Consider the following 20358-nt stretch of genomic DNA (forward strand, 5'->3'; position numbering starts at 1 on the left):
GAGAGAATTGAAACTTAAACAGGGTTCAATTTCTGATTTGAGTTTTGCTCTTCCCAATTTGATTTCGGTTAAACCGGAGAAATGGCCAGACCTAAGTGTACCAACCAATCAATTCTATTTCAATGCATAATTTGACTTACGCATCTACTAAAATGAAATTTCTTCTCCGTAGGACTTAATTATGCACCCCCAAACTCAATTTCTCAATTAGGTCAGCTGAACAAATTCTTGGGGCTGAATAATAATAGTTAAGAATGTTAATAGAATCTCCAATAGATTAAGAAACAATAAAAATTTACTAACAAAAAGGAAAGCAGTTTAAATAATTTTAAATCAATAAATTTAATTTTATTAAACTCAACTATGAACATAATTTAAATTTCAGTGTGTCCCATACATTTGCAAACAAGAAGTTTTTGAGTTGCTGATATTCATTCTGTTGCTCCATTTCTTACTGTTAACTTCATCGCGCCCAGGCACAAAACTAATACCAAAGGCAGTTTATATGAAAAATAATATAGTATACTGTAAAGCAATGTACATCCTGAGGGCAGAGCAGATCAAAGGCAAGAAGTTGCAACATTCTTCCAAGCTATACAGAAAGCATTGTAACTATACCAGGTAAGAACGAGTAAAAACTGCAAAAATACTGCTTGCTTACAATTATGGGCAGAGCAGATCATTAGGCCAATAGTTCAATCATTAATGCAGAAGAAATTTAGGAGTTCAAAACTTTGACATCTCCTCTCCCTTCAACTGGATCGACAGCAACTACTAAAAATTGACCAGAACAGAAAGAAGGAATGTAGCACACAGTATCAGGGAAGTAGATTGATATCTAAATACAAAATGGTAAAAGGATGCTAACATTGAGAAGTTGCAAGAGAAAGTGGAAAAAGGAAATTTAGAAAAAAAAAAAAAATGAAAAATGGCAATAAGAAAAGAAGAAGCTGAAAATGGCATGAACGAGGGGAAGGCATGTGTAGTACAGATTCATTCCTTCGTAATTTATACATTTCATTAGTAAAATCAAGAAACTTTCATCTGAACCTCATACAGAATCATATGTAACACTCTCATAGTTATTATAGATAATCTCATCTTGATTACACACAAAAAAATAAAATAAAGTAAAAAGAGAGAAGGGACTTATTAGCCTTTCAATGGTTTATCATTTCTAGCATGAACAGATTTACAATTTCTCTCACAAACAATTGCAGTTAGAATTAAAAAAAAAAAAATGCAAATGAAAAAAATACGTTTAAATTGAAGACTTATCTATGTGTATATGTGCTGTTGAATCATCGATTAGCCATGAAATTTTACTCTATGGTATTCCACAAATTACTTACAGAAGAGATAATACACGGCGCCTCCAAATGGATGATTTTCTCCTGTTTAGGAGTTGTGGTGTGACATTCAGAAGTCCGAACATCTCCTTCGAAGTTTTCTCTTGCCCTTCAAAACCAACCAGTTTGGCTACAACAGCAGCGCTCTCGGTTATATGGTCCATGTCTGTTGTCTTAGTCCATAGTTGATGAACCAATTGCACCCTTCTATTGTTTGAACTCAATGAAATACCCCATTTCAGAAAAAGGTTCTCCCTCTCTTCTTTGGAGAGGCTCTTCTGCATCTGTCTACATAGCATCTGTCTCTCTTGATCCAAGGCCCTCTTGCTGTTCACAAAGGAAAATATATCATCTTAATGCAAAAGTACAGATACCTATAAGCTTATCTACATACAAGTTATGTCACTCAGAGGTACATGGACTTGCAAAATATTCGAGATCAACCAGGTTCTAGAAGAGTCAAGCTTGAACTCATAGTGAGTGGAGCTAAGTACAAGTACATAATTAACTCAAGTAGATTTCAAGTCTAATCAGGTTTTTACTATATATGTGATAATTAAATAATAATAATATACGAAATCAAGCTCGACCTCGCTTGAGCTCACTCAGGTTTATTTGAGCTATTACTTAATATGAACTATTACTTAATAATAATAGTATGTTTATTTAAAGTTTCAATGTAATTGAGCTGAGACGAGTCGAAGTTGACAATTTTCCATTGAACTCAGGCTCAAATTTAAATAAATATACAAATCAAGTTCGAGTCCCAAGTATTCTAATTGATTGAAGCTCCAGTAGCACTCTATATTTATTTGACTTGACTTGATTACTTTATATGTACTACAACCCAAATGTGCAAGTAATGTACCTTGAAGCAAGACTCACGATTCTTCCATCAACAATAGTTTCATCACCTCGAGAAAATGTGTCCTTGAGGAAGGACAGCTTCCTGAGCTCAACCTCCATGTAGAAAGAATCTGTGGGATCACCTTTATACAGCAGGAAGAAGTAGGTCCTGTGAACCAGTGAGACACTGCAATCATGCCAAAGTTCAATAATCTGCCCTTGGAGCCTCTTAAATTCTGAACGCCACTTCAGATCACTATCTAATTCATCTTGAATTGGATCCAGCCCAACATCTTTTACATTCTTTTTAGATCCAACGGACTTTGATTTTGTTTCTTGGTCCTATCAATCATGACAACCAACATAAAAGGAATCAGTGGTTAGCTTCTCAATCAAATCTAATTTTGCTTCACCATCCAAGTTAATGAAAGGGGAAATGTAGATGAGCAGTATTTTTCCTTATTACTGGATTTGACCATGGCAATTATCTCAGGATATATAACCAAAATTTATGGCCTCAGACTATTCCAATCATATCTATCAATAGGTCTGTAATTAACCCATAAATAATGTGAAAAGATCATAATATATTTCATAAATTAGAAAAATAAATCATGACGAAAGGCAAAATGCTCACCGAATGATCATCTGAGGACTTAATTCCCGCATCTGAGTTGCTGACACTGGTAGTACTCTTCCAATCAATAGAAGTTACAATACTCTGCAATTGATAGTCATCAACAGCAAGGCTACCAACAGAAGCCGATGAGTCATTTCTTGAAAATTCTCGAACATCAACACCATGTTTCAATGCAGAATATTTCCTCTGAGAATTCTCAGTTCTCGCGGTAAAATCATTCCCAAACGCCATTGATGTTATGCCCTCATTGCTTTCCATCCTCTCTAAGAAATACGTAGGCATGCTCATTAATCTTGCTCTACAACTTCTACTCCTGACCATTTTCAAGCTTCTTGACCTAAACATGCCTTCATCAGGCAGCGATCGAGATGGTTTTTCAGGGGAGGGTACTATAGAATCAGAATCGAAGTCATTCAACTCTTTCTGTTCCTTAGGAGATGGTTTTTCAGGGGAGGGTACTATAGAATCAGAATCCAAGCCATTCAACTCTTTCTGTTCCTTAGGAGATGGTTTTTCAGGGGAGGATACTATAAAATCAGAATCCAAGCCATTCAACTCTTTCTGTTCCTTAATTGAGGGTGACTCTAATTCCTGAATTTCTGTAACTTCATTCTTAGCCTCTGTCAATCCTGGGGTGCCTGTGTTTACATTAGGAGATGAAATATTAGAGTCTGCATATCTCTGTGGTCCAGTCTCTAACATTTCTGAATTTGCATAACCATTTGTGCTAAACTCTCCAACTGTAATGCATTGGATTTCCTTGCAAGGATTGTCTAAATTTTCCAGAGCATGGTCTTTGCTATCCTTCTTATGCACACCATTTTCAACAAAATTAGCAATAGATGTTGGCAGTTCAGGAGAGGAATTCGCTCGAACATAATCCCCTTCAAAGTCTTCAAGTTGGATAAAGTTCTCATCAGAAATGCTACTATTGTCTCCAACAGAGCACTGAGATTCAACAAAAGACCTGATGCCAATATGTAGGAAGTGAGGCTGCTCTGAAACAGGTGAATATGATACTGAATTTTCAGATTTGAATGAATGACGCACTCGCAATTTAGGGTAATGACGATCTTGATCTGCCTGGACAAGGAACCAGACTTAGAGTAGGTAAAGGGATATGATATTGAATGCTTCAGCAACATAAGATTTTAAGAGGGAGCAAGGTAAAAATATGCATACTGAGATTGTTGAAGATCTATCATCTTCAGCCACTCTTAATAGATTCTCAACCTGCAAATGAGCTAGTACTAATTGCTGATTCAGCTCCAAGACTTCTTTCTTTAGCTGCATGAGGAGATAAAAGCGCAAATTCATGGTTAAACCAAAAAAGAAAGTAGCTGGGTATTGCATACATGAATTCATATCCTGAATTCCTGATGCATATGACATGTAATGTTTGGAATATATTTAAAGCATGAATCATTATTCAAGTGATAAGAAGGACAAAGAAGAGTGCAAACCAAAATTTTTTGGAAATTACCAGAGAATTTCTTTAAGAAAACATGAGACAGAGGAAACCAGACTCATTATGGTAGCTGAACCCCCCTAATTCCACGTATGGGTCAAAGTAGTATGCTTTGAAAAATTCCATTATGCAATATGAGGGAGTCAAAGAGGGCTAGTTATCAGTTTGAATCCATTTAGTCTTGATTTGGTTAATTTCTAGTGCAAGCTAGTCCTTTCTCTGCTCAAGTTAAATTCTAAAGCCTTAACCATAAATTGTGCCAATAATATGGTAAACCATGGGTTAGCCAATTACCCTCCGTGGCATGCTTTCTGGGCGGCCAAGGTTCTTAATCCTAGATTCCTAGATTTGCTTCCTTGCAAATTACCTAGGACACAAAAGAGAACTGTTTGACCAAGTTCCGAGGTTGATGCTCACAGCTATGGTTTTATTCATGGCAGTTATTTACGAAAACTAAAGACATGAACATGATGCAGAGAGAACATGTTCAAAGGAGGTTTCCAGTTCATGCCATTTGCAGATGATGGGAGATATGTTGAGAATATAAATGCAAGAAGAGAACTAAATTTTGAAGCCATGTTCTCATCATAAATAAACATAAGGATGATTGATTACTTATTTACTAATTATGGATAGGCCCAATGTACATGTACGTCTGGCATTCAATTTTCCAGATATGTACCTCTGTTAGTCTATTTCCCTAATGCAAGTGTGCTCTCATGATTTTGAAGATGCAGGCAGATGATACTCAGGAGCAATTAACAGGAGCTTATGATATCACCTTTTCAATCTGAAGGTCTTTTTCTCTCAATAGTGATATGGAATCTGAAATGACAGAATTTGATCCTGTATTTCTCAGCTCACTCTGCAGTCTAGCCAATTCTCTTTGAAGTTTCTTTACCAATGCTTTATCAGATACGACCACATTGACACGTGCATTTGTTGTCACTTCTTTTGCACAGCTTGCAAACAGGAGAGTGTTTCTAGACTGCTCAACGTGACTTCGTGCAGGGCTTATTGTACAGATGATGGCAGTCCTAGCATTGCCTCCTAAGGAGGACTGCAGTATGCGGGTCAGCTTTGAATCTCTAAAAGGAATATGCCCATTCCTTCCTTTGCTGCATTTCCAGCCATAAAGTTAGATAAATTAGCACCAATATGATATTCAGTTTAATTGGAGTTGTGTTCAAACACTAAAGGCAATAAAGAAAACAAAGAAAAAGGAGACATAAAAATTGCAGATTCGATCCAATGATTGCATGAAGAACCTTTGCTTTGAAAAAATAAAAAAAGGCTATTGGAAAGACCTAGCTGCTTCTGTCAGTTGTCTGTATCCTTCATAGTATTCCAACAAAGTTATTTATTTTAGTATGCACATCTTGACTTTTATATGGAATATTGAATTACAATAGTTCATGATATAATGAAGTCACAAGGCAATTGAATCTATGTTTTCCAAGTTATGTAGCACAACATAGTCCATGACCGAGAGTGAACAGATTGCGCCTGGTGAGGAGTGCTCAAACTTTTAAGTGCTTAAATAAATTGTCTATGTATTTTGAGTTTTCACTTGAGATGGTTTTTTGTGACCTCTGTGAATTACTAGTGTCAAAGAAAAGGAATAGGCGGAAGGAAAAGCCTTCATAAAGAATGAAAAATAAGCAACTATAGGAGAACGGGATTTAAAGCCTTTGGTCCATATTCCATGCATCAACGTATCTCCTACTGGTACATCATATTATTGGAATGCATGGTGAGATCATATTTTGCTACGATGTGCATGCGCATCAATGCAATTTATTTTGCCTTCTTTTACTTTTTGAGCAGTTCATGAAGTTGCATAATCTGACAACTTGGGTATTAAAATCCAGAGACACTATTCAGAGAACAATGTAAATGCACAAAACAAATAAGCTGGCATGTGGAAAAAAACCAGACATGTTAAATTGCTTCAAAATGACTATATTTGTCACCCTGTTTTATCCTTAGATATGTTATAAACTAAAGCATTGGTATACAATTTTCTTTCTTTCATCGGTGGATTACAGGAAGATGAGATAGGGTAGTTTCACAGGGCTGCACTAAAAGTGATAAGGTGCCCATCTTGTAAGGTGGTTGTTTTTCTTTTTTGTTTCTCAAATATGAAATAAAGATCACTAATTAAAACTTACTATTTTTCTTATTTAGTGTTTTTAAAACAGAAAAACAGGTATTGACAGCAAAGGAAACCATAGAAATAGGTTTTTTTGGTTGTTTCATCAACTTGTTCTCCAAGATGCAAGCTTTTAGTGTAGGAAAAAAATAAACCAAAAACCAAAAAAAAAAAAAAAGATATCAGACAACGTAATTTGCAACTCCACTTCTGTCAATAGATGTCAAAATTTGAAATTTGACAAGTTTAGAGAGGTAAAAAAAAAAACATGTGTTTAATGGGATCAATTTGGATTCTTATAATCATATTTCTTTAAAATACTAAAAAAATTACTAGTGTTATAAAATCCAGTGCTTCCAACATCATTTCTCAAGTATTATTAAATTTGAGGGTTGAAAAGTAAATTGCAAAAGCAAACCTTAGCTTACGAATAACCGTTCCCAATGTTAGTAAACTGCGATTTATGTGACACCCTTCTTTCAACCTCATTCCAGCTGACAAAGACTGAGATGCACGCTCACTTCCTGCTAGATCAACAAAATTCTGTGGAGACCAATGATCATTACATGCTTCTGTCAGTATTACCAAATGAATCGGTGATTACATGATTTTATGATTCATACCACAGTGGCTGCAAGGCTGCTTGACTTGTCATTGCCTAAGAACTCACGTGCAGAACTTTCAATTGTCTGTCATGCACCCATTATCAGTAAACAACATAGCAAATAATTAACTAGCAGAGTAACCACAAATTTGAAGTGAAATAACCATCAAGTTGTACCAGTCTCAGAATCTGATGAGATCTGGAACTTGTTTCGTTCATGGAAGTCTCCCCTATTTGTCTCTGAGCTGCAGAAATGCACCACGTCATTGTTAAGTATGCAGTCACTAGTCCTCTAGAAAAAATTAGTCAAAGGACATGACTTGCCTTCACAGATAGATAGAAGTTCTATAAAATGATTCCAATCCCTTAGAGTTTCCTCTGTAAGTCTCTCAACAACAGTCCCCCTCTGTTAACATTGATTGTTATTGCGCCGGAAAATGCATGCAGCAGTTCTTCAGCAGAAAAATGAGAGAGAGAGAGAGAGAATTACCTCTGGATCATCTAGAAGTCGAAGAGGAGTTGTATCCACACTAAGGAGGTCCCTGACAGATTCATTGTAAATCTCCATGGCAGAGAACTTCAAAATAAATTCTCTTTCCTTGTGCTGCAGATGGGAAAAGAATTTTTCTTTTTCACCAAATCAAGTCGAAACCAAAGAAAAATAATCAAAAGCTGGATGCATTGATTTGATTACCTTGTTAGCATAGTCATATATATCTGCTACAGTATACTCGGTAATTCCACTCATGGTATATGTCTTTCCACTACTTGTTTGTCCATATGCAAATATACTTGCTGAAAATAATTATCATCCAAATGAAAGACAGAAAAAGTAAGAACAAATGAATTTTTGAGTGACGTTTCTTCCGATAAGAACAATGAAAAACTTGAAGAGGTTGTACTTACAGTTTATACCACTGACAACTGCAAGAGCAACTTCCTTTGCTCCTTCCTCGTATACCTGCCTTGTGGAGCAATCAGGCCTAAATACTCTGTCTAGAACCACCAAATTAACAAAAGAATAGAAAAATACAAGATTAAGTATGGGAAACTATATATCTTCTATGATATCAAGTGCTAAAAACACTCTCTACAAATACATTAAGAACAACATTGACAGCCAAAATACAGCACTTCAGAATGACAGCAGAATAAAAACATTGCTCAAAGCCTAAAAGTGAGTCATAATCAGCATTAGTAGATTTTTTGGGGGGGGGGAGGGGGGGGGGGAGCATGATATCCAGTTTCTCAACATTAAAAACAAATTCGAGCAAAAACATTCATCAAACAGAAGATTTATCTTTATGTCAATAGATTAGCTGTGCAGTGCATGCGATAACTTGTATCGAACCTTGGCAACTGCATTAATCCTTTTCTATCAACAGAATTTGGCAAATCTTAGACAACATTGAAGATGAAATTAAAATCCTAAATCAATATTTACTTAATTATGATATAAGTAAATATCTTACCAAATGTATAGGCAGTTGGGTACATGGACCTCTCTGAAACAGAAAGATTATTCCTATATATGATTGTATTTTCATTGATACATTCCCAATCTGATACATCATTCCTTGCAGTTTCCTTCTCATTCAAAGGTCTCAGCCGAACGGAAACGAGAATTTTCTCCTCAGCACCACTTGGCTCCTCCTCCTCAGCTGCTCCCATATCTCACCTTCTATATCTACAAGACTGGAATTTATACCATATGTAAAGAAGTCAATGTATGCTAATGCAGACCATAAACTATATCATCTTTGCCTCTTTTCTTCAGCTCCCTCCCTTTTTCTTTTACTTCTTACTAAGTTAAAATATTAAGGTAGGAATTTTGTATGGCTTTAATATATAAAAGAAGCTTGCTGGACTCTTTCATAACATAAGGGCCACATAACCTTAACAACTACAATCATATGCATCAGCAACTAATCATGGGTTAGTGCTAAATTCACCGACACATTTGGTCAGTTCTTTGTCTCAAACAAAAACCCCATTTTTTTTTAATTGCCAAATTAAACACCTGACCAAATGCACGCACCCATTCATAAGCTGTTATTCTTATTTATAGTCAAAGATAGTTGTCATTTAATTAGTGAATTTGGAGTTTTCTTAAATGGTCCCAAGTAACAGACTGTCAAACAACTCCATGATCTTCTCTTGTTTCCTCTACACCCTTAATAGAATATATTTTGCAAATATATAAATATAGAAAGAGAGAATTATTATATAATAATAACAATAACAATAATAATAATAATAATTTTCTTTTTTACCTTGGAGAGTGAGAATTCAGTGTCCCTTTCCAGGAATGTTGGTGGCCGGTGGAAGAATCTTCACTGATTCCATGTGCAGATTATCTGTATCACAACCAGGCACAGACAACTCTGAAAATCACTTGGATTTTCTGCTCCAAAAACTTCGTGTTTTTGGCTGTTTCGACGTCGTTTATGTAACACCTATAACAAACAAAAACACCTCATCTTATCCATCACAGGTTAGCAGAAAAATCTCAAAAGCAAAGACCAGAAAAGAAAATGCGGCCGTTACAAGAACGTAGAAGAAGAAATAAGCGTAAATTGGAGTCAGAAAAGTCACTTTCAAGCCGAAAACAATTAGGAATTCAATTCCAAAACAATGCCTAAGCAGCATTTGATAAAATCAAACTTCCAAAATTTTCCGCGAAAATTCTCCGGATCAAAGGAAAAATATCAAAAAATGAGAAAATGTAGGAATTCTCTGACCTGAAGCAGCTCTGAAATTATTCCAAAAATTGAGAAATGAGGAAACAATTTGAGGAAATTAGAGAAAATAGAGAATGAGAGAAAACCGAAAATCTGTTCTCTCTCTTTCTCTTTTCTCTCATAGGCAAGGCAGGGCTGTGAGGAAAATATAGTATGGGAGGATTATAAATGGAAAATAGGGAGTTGGGTTGGTTAGTTGCTATCGCAGCTGCTGTGTGCTTATTACTAGCCTTTGATTTAAAACTACCGCGCGAAAGGCTTAAGGGTTAATAAGGTAAAGCTATAATTTGAGGTAGCTTTGGGATTTGACAAGTTTAGCCTAATTAAGTAATTATCATGTTTTTTTACCTAATTTGCTTCTCATTCAAGCCTAATTGCATTCATTAAAGTATATTAATTATTTCATTAATCATACTATTAGTTTTAAGTTAGTTCAATTCAATGATAACTTCAATCATCTAAAAAATTGATTAGTTAAAGTACTAAGTCATTGCATGTTGCACCAAAAGAAAAGTAGTTTTTTTTTTTAAAAAAAAATATATTTAATGTATATTTAAGTTTTAATTTCACTAGTTGACTTTCTTTTTTTTTTTTTCAAATTTTCCTACGAGTATCCCGCACGCTATGAGGTAGAGGTGTGCAAAATTAACGATCGAACCCAATTAAAACGAATCAAAAACCGTAGTTCGGTCAGTTATTCAAGGGAGGTTCGGTTTATTGATTTATTCTATTTAAACCGAATTTATTATTTGGTTCGAGTCGATTTCATTAAAAATTTATCAATTGGATTTAAAATCGAATCTACATGGCAAAAATTGATCAAGACCGTACTGATTAATTCGGTTCGAGTTGATCCAATTCAGATGTCAATTTCGGCTCGGTCTATCATCCAAAAACTTCGATTTGTAGTTTTTGGCTTAAGTTAAATTCAATTTGAACAGAACCGACTGTTTGCTCACCCCTATAAGTGTTTTTCTATATATTAAACCATGGACCTTATCAACATCGTTTGATAAAATTTATATGTTTTTATTTTTTTAGTTTTTTTAAACAAAATAATAATTTTACCTTTAATAATAATAATTTCGTCAGTAAAAATAATTAAAATTACATTATTACACTTTTGTCAAAATTTAAATTTCTTTGCTCGTAAAATTGGAGTATTAATTATGTAAAAAATTAATTTTAAATGAATTATATATTGCGTTCAAGTTCATAGCAAATTAAGCTTTATTTTTAAAAATTAATTCTATTGATAGTTTTTTTTTTTTAAAAAAAAAGTAAAAAGCGGGAATTGTTTGTTGTTTCTTTTTCAAAGGTGATACTGAATTGTCATTAATTCAAATACCAAATCGATCCGTTTAGTTAATTGGTTCATTGATTGCACGTGAAGGCTTTAAAGCTTTTTCAATTGTCAAATGAAATATTAGAAATTAAATAATTTTTATGAATTTTCTTTTCTCTTTAGCTATTTGGACAACAAAGATTATTCTGTTGATGCTCAAAATAGAGATTTTGAAGGGAGAGAAAAAAAAAAACAAGACACTTATCGAATAAGGCAGTTGAATCGGTGAAAATAAACTGTATTTTTAAATAAAATTTATCTATAAATTCAAGAATTTGAAATATAAAATTATCACCGCTACGGAAATCCTATTTTAATATCACATCAACTTGAGATAAAAAAAAATTAAATTAAAAAATCTTGCAGGGTTAGCTTGTAAATGCAATTGAAAAAGTGAAACTGAAAATTAATTCCACCATCCAGAAGGTAAGACAATGAAGGCAGATGGGTTGCAATTATTTGTTTAATTAAGAATGTTGACAGAAAGGAGTTTGCTAGCAGCTACAGTATTTTATGGTTTGGCTTTTCCATTCTTGAATTTCTGTTATTGTCAAAGATAAGGATTTAAGACTCTGGTTATGTCAATCCTTTCTAGCTATTTTTTTTATATATATTTTTTATTTAATTAACTTTGAAATAAAGGAAGGAAGAAGAGGTAAAATTAATTTAATTTGCATGCATCAATCATATGCCAATCAATAGATGCCTTTGAAGGAATATTACAACTATCGGGTCCAATTCTTGATTTATGAAAAAAGAGAAAATTATTGATTATTATGCAGATTAAAATTTATTATAGTAAAAAAAATATATTAGTACCAATCCCTAATTGTATAGCTCGTAATATTATTTCGGCTCGTCGGACATTCCAATAAATAATATAAAAATATTATAATAACTTGAAGAAATATCGATTGATTTGCCTCTGGACTTCTACGATGTACAATTAAGTTTTTATATTGATTTTAATAAAAATTTTGCAACTAAAAGCCAGTTGTAGCCAAATTTTAATTGGTCAACACACTTGTTTCGGTTAAAAAAATTTATCCAATTGGTCTTCTAGTTGAAAATATCTATTAAAACAGATCTCAGAAATTAATTTTTGAGTGAATTATATATTACAATTTAGTTTAAGCGGCAAATTCTAGAATAAATAGAATAAAAGTTACAAATGCAATTAAAATATTTTATGATAATACCCAAACTTTTCAATTTTCATTTTTGGTTTTTTTTATAATCAAGAGGTGTAATCCCCTTGAGCCGTAGAGTGTAAAAGTTTTTTGTCCTTCCAACAAAGTGTGTTTTCTGAGAATCGAATTTGTATTTTCACCCTTATAAAAGTTAAGGTAATTTATCACTTCGATCAACATCTTATTAGTTACCACTCCGATCAACACGTTGCGAGTTATCAAACTTTTCATTTTTAATTAGTAGAAATATATTAAATTTGCAATTATACACCTCCTTAGTAGCTGTCTGTTTCATAATTTAAGTAACAAATTGCAATAAATTAAAATTGTGCATTGTTCATTGATTTACATATACTATATATAGAGTGTATATATACAGTATATAAGTTGCTTTCTTCTCCTACAGTAACCTTGGATTGTATTATAGTCTACTGATAGGTGAAGCTTCCAAGCTTGTTAAATATGTCTGGCTCTACAGACAAACAAAACAAAAAAGCTGCTAAATAAAAAGAGGGTGGGGACTTCTTTTGACCAAAGGAAATTTCTGCAACTAATGACAGCCAAACACCCCATGTGGACTGTGAAGAAAGAGAGAGAGAGAGAGAGATAATAATAATAATGGTTTCACATATATATATATATTCATAATCATATGCCTTAAATTCCTGCTTCATCTTCTTCTTCTTCTTCTTGCATGTGCATTGAAAAAATGAAATGTGAAGAATCTACTTTCTATAAAGAGAGAGAGAAAAAAAATGATAAATGGAAATCAATAATGATATGTATATATGTGGTCATTTTTGGGTTTGGGGTAATCACTTATGCTGGACTTTAAAAATGCATGCATGTGCAGTCCCCCACCTTTAGATTGCTTTAAATTCAATCTTTAGGCTTTTCAAGTTTGTTGCCTCCACTGAGAGTTGAAATTCAGTTGTCTTTTTTCTTTTTTTTTTTTTATATAATAAGATGTTTTTTCGATTTTTAGCCTTTCCAACAACAGTTTAAGAGGAATTAAAAACTTCTGATTATGCTAAAAAAGAAAAAAAAAAAACTATAAATGAGTCAAATGTTAATAAGATATTTCAAATTTGAGTCCAAAAAATTTATTTTAATCGATTTGATAAATTTAACCAGTCGAATTTAAGTTTATTTATCAAAATAAATGTATCAATCTTGAGTTTTGTAACGAGTTCGTGGGTTAACTTAACATATAATCATAAATTTCAGTGTGTATATTAGTTTGAGCTCAAGCCATTTATAAACTAAACAAGTCGGATTTAAACTGAATTTTTAAGACTCCGATTAGCTTGAATTCTAAATATACAATGACTTATACTTTAAGATAAAATAATTACAAAAAATGATTTATATTTTCAGACGGAGGAAGTATTAAATTATTAAAGGAAATCCATTACAATACAGTAATAGTAATACTCAATTACAATGTTTTGGAAATAATTGTTTTGAGTTAATAATTATTATATATTCAAATCTACAAAAAGTTATATATAGGATTATATATGGAACAATTATTTCTTAAACATTCATTATTTCATTTTTAAAATCTAGATAAAAGTTAAGAAGATTTATTTAAAATAAATATAGATATTATTTCTTGTTAAAAACAAATACAACCCTTGTACGATAACTGAATAAGAATGTAAAATTAATGTTTCTTTCTAAATATATATTTAAATAAAACACAAAAGAGGGAGGACAGGTGCACTACTTGAATTTTTGAGGGTTATAACTAAAAAAAAAAAAAAAAGATAAATATCTCAAAACCTTTGGAAAATTAATTAGTTTCTTGTTTTTTTTTATTGAATATTATCAAAAACAAGTTTCCCTCTTCATTATTGTTTAATTAATCGGATGATTGAATCAACGGAAATAGATTGCATGTCTAAGTATACTTTACCTATATGATTAAGAATATAAAATATAACAACGTGATGATTAAAAAGACTTTATTTAAATATCACTCTTATCCGAATATAAAAATATATTTAAATATATTTAAAAAAAATAAAAAGCCTTTTTCATTTTCTTATGGAAAGAAATAATATTGCTTTCTAATAAGCCTGATAATAATTAAAAAAAAAAAAAAAAAAACATCGCCTCATGTGAAACCATTGAAAATGTTCTTTCTATATGATTTTGAAAGAAACAGGAAAACACGTCGAACCAAACCCGGACAAATGATTGTGGTAGCAACTACAAACCAAACCATATATTTCAATAGTTTGATCTTTGTCATTATAATCAATATATATATATATGCATGATAATGCTCTATAATTGAAAACCCAACTAACTTGAAATTTGTCGTGCATCTATAATGATTATTATGGTATTTTACTCATCTTATTACGTTGGTTCTTGCAGATGTTGATGTGGTTTAATTATTCATAACTAATAGTTTATTATTGATGTTGGATAACTGTTATATGTTAATAACGAGTTGTTGTTAAAATATAAAATAAACAATAAAGATTATGGTGCATGTTTTTATTTTTATATTAATGTATTATTACATCACTAAATATTCGCTTTTTTCCTATCTACTTTATAGTTAGTGGCTATTTATAATAGGGTAGCCTTTCCTTTACAAGAAAGTAACTGTAGTCGAAAGAACTCAAATTCGAGACTTTTCACTCATCATATAAGTGAGAAGACCAACCGGACCACCACTTAATTAACACTGGCAATTGGGTATTGACTCCACTAAAATTGCTAATAATAATAACAATAATTCTATTTTTTAAAAAAATATAATGATAAATGAATTTCAATAATAAAGTTACACAAAAAAAATGAACTATATGGAATTCAATTGAATTTTCTATCATAAATTATACTATACGAAATACATGAATTCATTTTTAAATGAATTTTTAAGTAAAATTTATTTAAAATGAATTCCACGTCTCTAATTCATTAAACCAAATATTTCATTATTTCTAAAAAAGAAAATAAAGACACTTAAAAAAAAAAAAAAAAAAAACCTATGTTTGAGCTTTTTCTTCACCTTTTGCTTCCTATAACCGTGCGATAAAATGGTGGGAGACGTGGGAGATTTTCACCTCTCAACTTCCACAGGAAGTTTACATTTTTCCAAATGAGTGTGGAGTTAGAACGCTCTTACTAAATTACCCCTGCGTACTTCACTCAATTAATCATTTTGCCATTTGGATAATGGATTAGGCCCAAACTTTCACGATTCAATTTGGACTAGACTTTATTTGCTTCTCTATTAAATTTTCAGAGTAGATTGCGTCCAATTTCATTTAAACATCTCAACTTAGAAATAATTAAAGCTTATATATTACGTGCATTTAATTTAATAAAAATTGCAAAACTATTTTAATCCTAACAATTTCAACTTCTTCCTTAAAAAATAAAAATAACAATTTCAACTTCTTTCTGTTGTTTAAAAGAATACAACTTAGAGTGTAAAAGCGATCCGAATATCAAAGCAATCCGAATTAGTTTATATAGATTTGATTATGCCTAATGTAAAAGCGACCCGAATTAGTTTGTATAGATTTGATTATGCATTACAAAGAATACAAGGAGCCTATTTATAGGCAAATCTTACCTTACTTGCACCGACTAAACATGAGTTTCAAGCTAAGCACAATAATGAAAATTGTCTAGCATATTCTAAAATATCTAATATATGTACTTAACGGGCTTGGACTTTTTGGGCCCGTGCCAATAGTTGCTTTAAATTAAAGAATCCACAGAGAGAATTAGACCACATCGTTATACATATATAAAGCAAGCATAATTTTTCTTGCACATCTCTTATAGTGCCATATAAGATTCTTAAATTTTGGTGATGCTATATGAGAATTTTAAATCTTGATAGTGCCACATAGAATTTAATTATAATTATAATATTATAAATATTGATAATTACTATTCAATTATCATAATTAATATATATTAGTAAATAATTATAATTATCATAGTATTGTAACCTATATTTCTCAATTACAATTATCATAATATTGATATTAATTGTTGTTCAATTTTCATATTAATATATGTCGGTAAATACTTATAATTATCATAATATTATAACTTTTTTAAATAAAAAATTATCAAAATTTTGATGTTGATTATCATATTAATATTATTATAATATTGATATTATTTATCATAATTATCATTCATAATTATTGATTATTATTATGAAGGAAAATTTTATATTTAAAAGAGTCGACAGAGAAGGCTAATAGTTTTATTATCAATGAATGTTCATATGTTGCAACATTTATTTATTTTAAAATTGCAACTATATAATTGTATTTATTAGTTTTAATGGTAACGTATTAAATTGCACTTTAATAGCATATTACTAGCCTATAAATAGAGAGAGCTTTTGAGGTTTGGTAAGATCAACTTTTTTATTTCTTTTAATTTCAAAAATTCTTACACAATTTCTTTTTGACCTTGATATTTTTTTTTCCTCTACTAATTTCTATTACTCTATCAAGTTAAGAAAAGTTTGTTAAACTCTAAGAGAAATCAATTTATATGAAATTATTATTAAGGATAATATTTCTACGTCTCTGATTGAACTTCTATTATCCATTTTATTTTATTTATTTTAGTATTTTTAGTATTGTCTAAAAAATTTATTAAATCAATGATTCTTTGAATATATATGTTCTTTTCTTTTAATTTTATATAGCTTTTATATAAAATTAATTTTTTTTATAATTAGTCTAATATTTTGAATTTGAAATGGTTATTCTTCAACCTCTTAAATTCTTCAACCTCTTAAACAATTTTCAACAAAGTTGACAAATATGAAATTAAAAATAATTTAGATTATAAATTTTTCTCAACTAAATTATATATTTTAAAAATATCATTAGACAATATCTCTAATATTATTATAAAGATATTAATTATGCATAGCACAGGCATAGAGCTAGTAACTCTTAAAAACAAGCTAGACTCGTATGCTATATATAGCACCTTAATTTTAGTAATTAACATCTAAACTTATAATGACAATTAGGTGTGATTTTGTTAGTTTTCTGTTGTCTTATAAAAGATGTCAAGATAAGGGGTCTCAAGTGTCTTTCTACATCATAAAAATTATTATCAAATTAGTGAATGTTATTGAAAGGAGAGGGTTGTTTTGTACTGTATAATCCATATTCTTCTTCTAGCCCACGAACATGACTAAATTTTAGTTATGCCAAACATGAGGAATGTGAAGTAATTTTGACTAAAACTTAGAGACTAAATAGTTAATTACTAGGGGTGTGCATAGGTCGGGTTGGGACGGAAATTACATAATTTCCAGTCCCATCTTAAAATATCAGGATGTAAAAAATGGAGTTGCAATTCAGTCCCAATAGATATGTAGTCTTTTCCCGTCCTGTCCTATTTTTGGGATGGGATGAGACGGGCATTCGGATCTATGAGACAGAACAAAATGGATCAAGTCAAGAATCAATCGAAATTTTCAGTAGTCTTACTAAATTTTTCATAAAAAAAATAACAAACTACTATATTCATCAATTACAATTAAACAAAATTCATTTATATAAGTTTGACTTAAAGAAAAAAGAATAAATCAAATAATTAATTCAAACATTGATGATCTACTACTAAAGTTATAATAGAAGATTTTTAAGTAGTTATTTTCTAATTAATAAAAGCGTTAAATATAATAAAATAATACAAAAACTATAAACAATTTAACTTTATATGTAGTTTTTGACTTTTAACTTGACATTGTTTTTGTCACCTTTGTTTTTAAGGTGATTTAAATTCGATACTTACCTAATTTAATCTTGAATATCATTTGAAAATTAAATAATGATAATTAAGTATAACCAATAGTCCAGTAATCAAATTAATTGAAATTAATATTTTCTCTTGTATTGATTAATCTTTTCATTTTTTATTTAAAAGAAAAAAATTTATTAAAAAAAGATTGACTTAAGACATACTGTGGAATAACAGAGAAAAAGCCTATGTTGAAAATTATGTTTAATTACTTAATTTATTTTATATTTTAAAAAATACATATTATTTTTTCGTATTATTATTATTATTTTAGTAGTAATTGGTATCATAAAAAATGACTTTTTAATAATTTTCAATAAAGTTGACAAATATGAAATTAAAAATAATTTAGATTACAAATTTTTCTCAACTAAATTATATATTGAAAATATCATCAGACAATTTCTCTAATATTATTGATAAATATATTAACTGTGTATAGCACAAGCATACAACTAGTGACTCTTAAAACCAGGCTAGACACGTATGCTATATAGCATCTAAACTTATAATGGCAATTAGGTTTGATTTAATTAGTTTTCCGTTGTCTTATAAAAGATATAAGGGTAAGGGGTCTCAAGTGTCTCTCTACACCATAAAAATTGTTATCAAATTGGTGAATGTTATTGAAAGGAGAGAGTTGTTTCGTACTGTATAATCCGTATTGTTCTTCCAGCCCACGAACATGACTAAATTTTAGTTACACCAAACAGGAGGAACGTGAAGTATTTTGACTAAAACTTAGAGACTAAATAGTTAATTACCCATCAAATACTAGGATAAGAACTAATTGGTAGAGACTATACTAAATTTTAATTGGGAAGCCTAACCTCTTCCTTGGCTCTTTTAGTTCCAACTAGTTTTTTTTATGACGTGCCTTGCACGTTGACTATGCTTATTGTATACTCATTTTTTGTACCTTTTAATTTTTTTATCTATATAATATTAAAATATAAGTTTTTGTTTACATTAAAATAAATACAAGCTTGTGATTAATTTGTATTACACTTTGTCGTACAAACTACTTGTAATGCTACTTCTTATGTACTTAATTCTATTTTTATATAATGAAGTGGTCTCAAACTAAATTGATAATGGTAATCACTTTCGCTACAATAGCAATATTATTTACTCAGTGTATTAGAGAAAAAAAAAATATGCACATACACATAAATTCTTGAAACCTCAAAATGTGACTCAAAACATAACACTATTTTCTTTCGAGTCAAATAGATTTAGCATATAAGAAAAAAATATTAAGGAAATTACAAATGCTTAATCATCAAGATGCCATCTATTTATTGCAAGGGAGATATAAATCTTGTACTAAATTAAAATGATAATAGTTACAAATTAATTAGTAACGAAAAAAAATAAAAAAATAAAAAAATATTATTAATAAAAAAATTATTTTAAAATTGTTCATCAATCACACACAAATAAGTTCATTTTATATTAAAATAAATTTTGAAAAGTAAAAATTTAAAAGTTTTGAAAGGTTTAATTATAAGTATTCTATTTGAAAATTTATTTTTTTTAAAAAAATACCCGACCAAATCATACAAACATAAAACATATTAATAAAAATTATATACCTTTTTCTTTTTTTATCTCTTTTCTAAATAAAATACTATGTATATTCTATTTCAAAATTTATTTTTACGAAAAAAAATCCAATCAAAGCATACCAATATAAAGAAAAAAATAATATAAATAAAAGATTATACTTTTTTTTATTTCTTTTCAAATAAAGTACTTTAAATTATAATTAAAATAGAATCAAATATTTAAATAAAATATAAAATTTTTAAATGTCCCCTTATCATATGTATTTATTAAAAATAAATTTTAAAAAGATAAAACTTAAAATTTTGAGATGCTTAATTATCTATATGTATGTATTTAAAAAATAATATTATAAATATATTCAATCAACTAATAAAATATAATTTTCTAATTGGCTATTACTAAAATTATTTTTGTATAATTTAAATTTCATTAAAGTTAATATCGGAAATTTCATTATTTTCTCCCTGATTACGGTAGATATAGTCAACCTCAACTACTACAAGTATCATATGTCTAACTCAGGTATCCAAATTAAGGATTTTGAAGCATCCAATCTTAATGGGATAAATTAAAATAGTTCACAATTTTGGTCCCTACGATGAATGGCTCAAAACAGGCGGGTAAAAGTGAGATTGAGAATTTT

At 30.2% G+C, this 20358-nt stretch overlaps 1 protein-coding gene across 4 annotated transcripts; it reads right to left on the reverse strand.

The window, feature by feature from the left end:
- Positions 1-323: 323 nt before the first annotated feature.
- Positions 324-10017, reverse strand: LOC105628564 (kinesin-like protein KIN-7H). 4 transcript variants are annotated; one of them, XM_012210014.4, is made up of 16 exons: positions 9801-10017; positions 9333-9515; positions 8532-8754; positions 7966-8055; positions 7754-7854; positions 7550-7663; positions 7384-7465; positions 7237-7304; positions 7079-7144; positions 6874-6998; positions 5085-5421; positions 4018-4122; positions 2833-3918; positions 2218-2537; positions 1353-1676; positions 324-592 (listed from the first exon to the last, which is right to left on the reverse strand). In XM_012210014.4, exons 3-16 carry the CDS (start codon positions 8728-8730, stop codon positions 502-504), a joined length of 3108 nt encoding a protein of 1035 aa, XP_012065404.2. In that variant the 5' UTR covers positions 8731-8754; positions 9333-9515; positions 9801-10017; the 3' UTR covers positions 324-501. The 4 variants fall into 4 exon arrangements, with proteins under 4 accessions (XP_012065404.2, XP_089576448.1, XP_089576447.1 ...); XM_089720322.1 differs by having other exon boundaries at positions 501-771; positions 9801-10016; XM_089720321.1 differs by having other exon boundaries at positions 501-774; positions 9801-10016.
- Positions 10018-20358: the final 10341 nt, after the last annotated feature.

This window comes from Jatropha curcas, chromosome 4, assembly GCF_041381405.1.
Source record: "Jatropha curcas cultivar XTBG-Jc1 chromosome 4, XTBG_Jcur_1.0, whole genome shotgun sequence".
NCBI lineage: Eukaryota > Viridiplantae > Streptophyta > Magnoliopsida > Malpighiales > Euphorbiaceae > Jatropha > Jatropha curcas.

Bases quoted from the DNA above. Each gene is read 5' to 3' on its own strand.
- LOC105628564 (XM_012210014.4), bottom strand. From the start codon at position 8,730: ATGGGAGCAGCTGAGGAGGAGGAGCCAAGTGGTGCTGAGGAGAAAATT. The intron at 7,305-7,383 runs GCAAGTCATGTC...GCATTTCTGCAG, and splicing joins ACTTCTATCTATCTGTGAAG to CTCAGAGACAAATAGGGGAG. The intron at 4,123-5,084 runs GTGATATCATAA...CTCCTCATGCAG, and splicing joins AAGACCTTCAGATTGAAAAG to CTAAAGAAAGAAGTCTTGGA.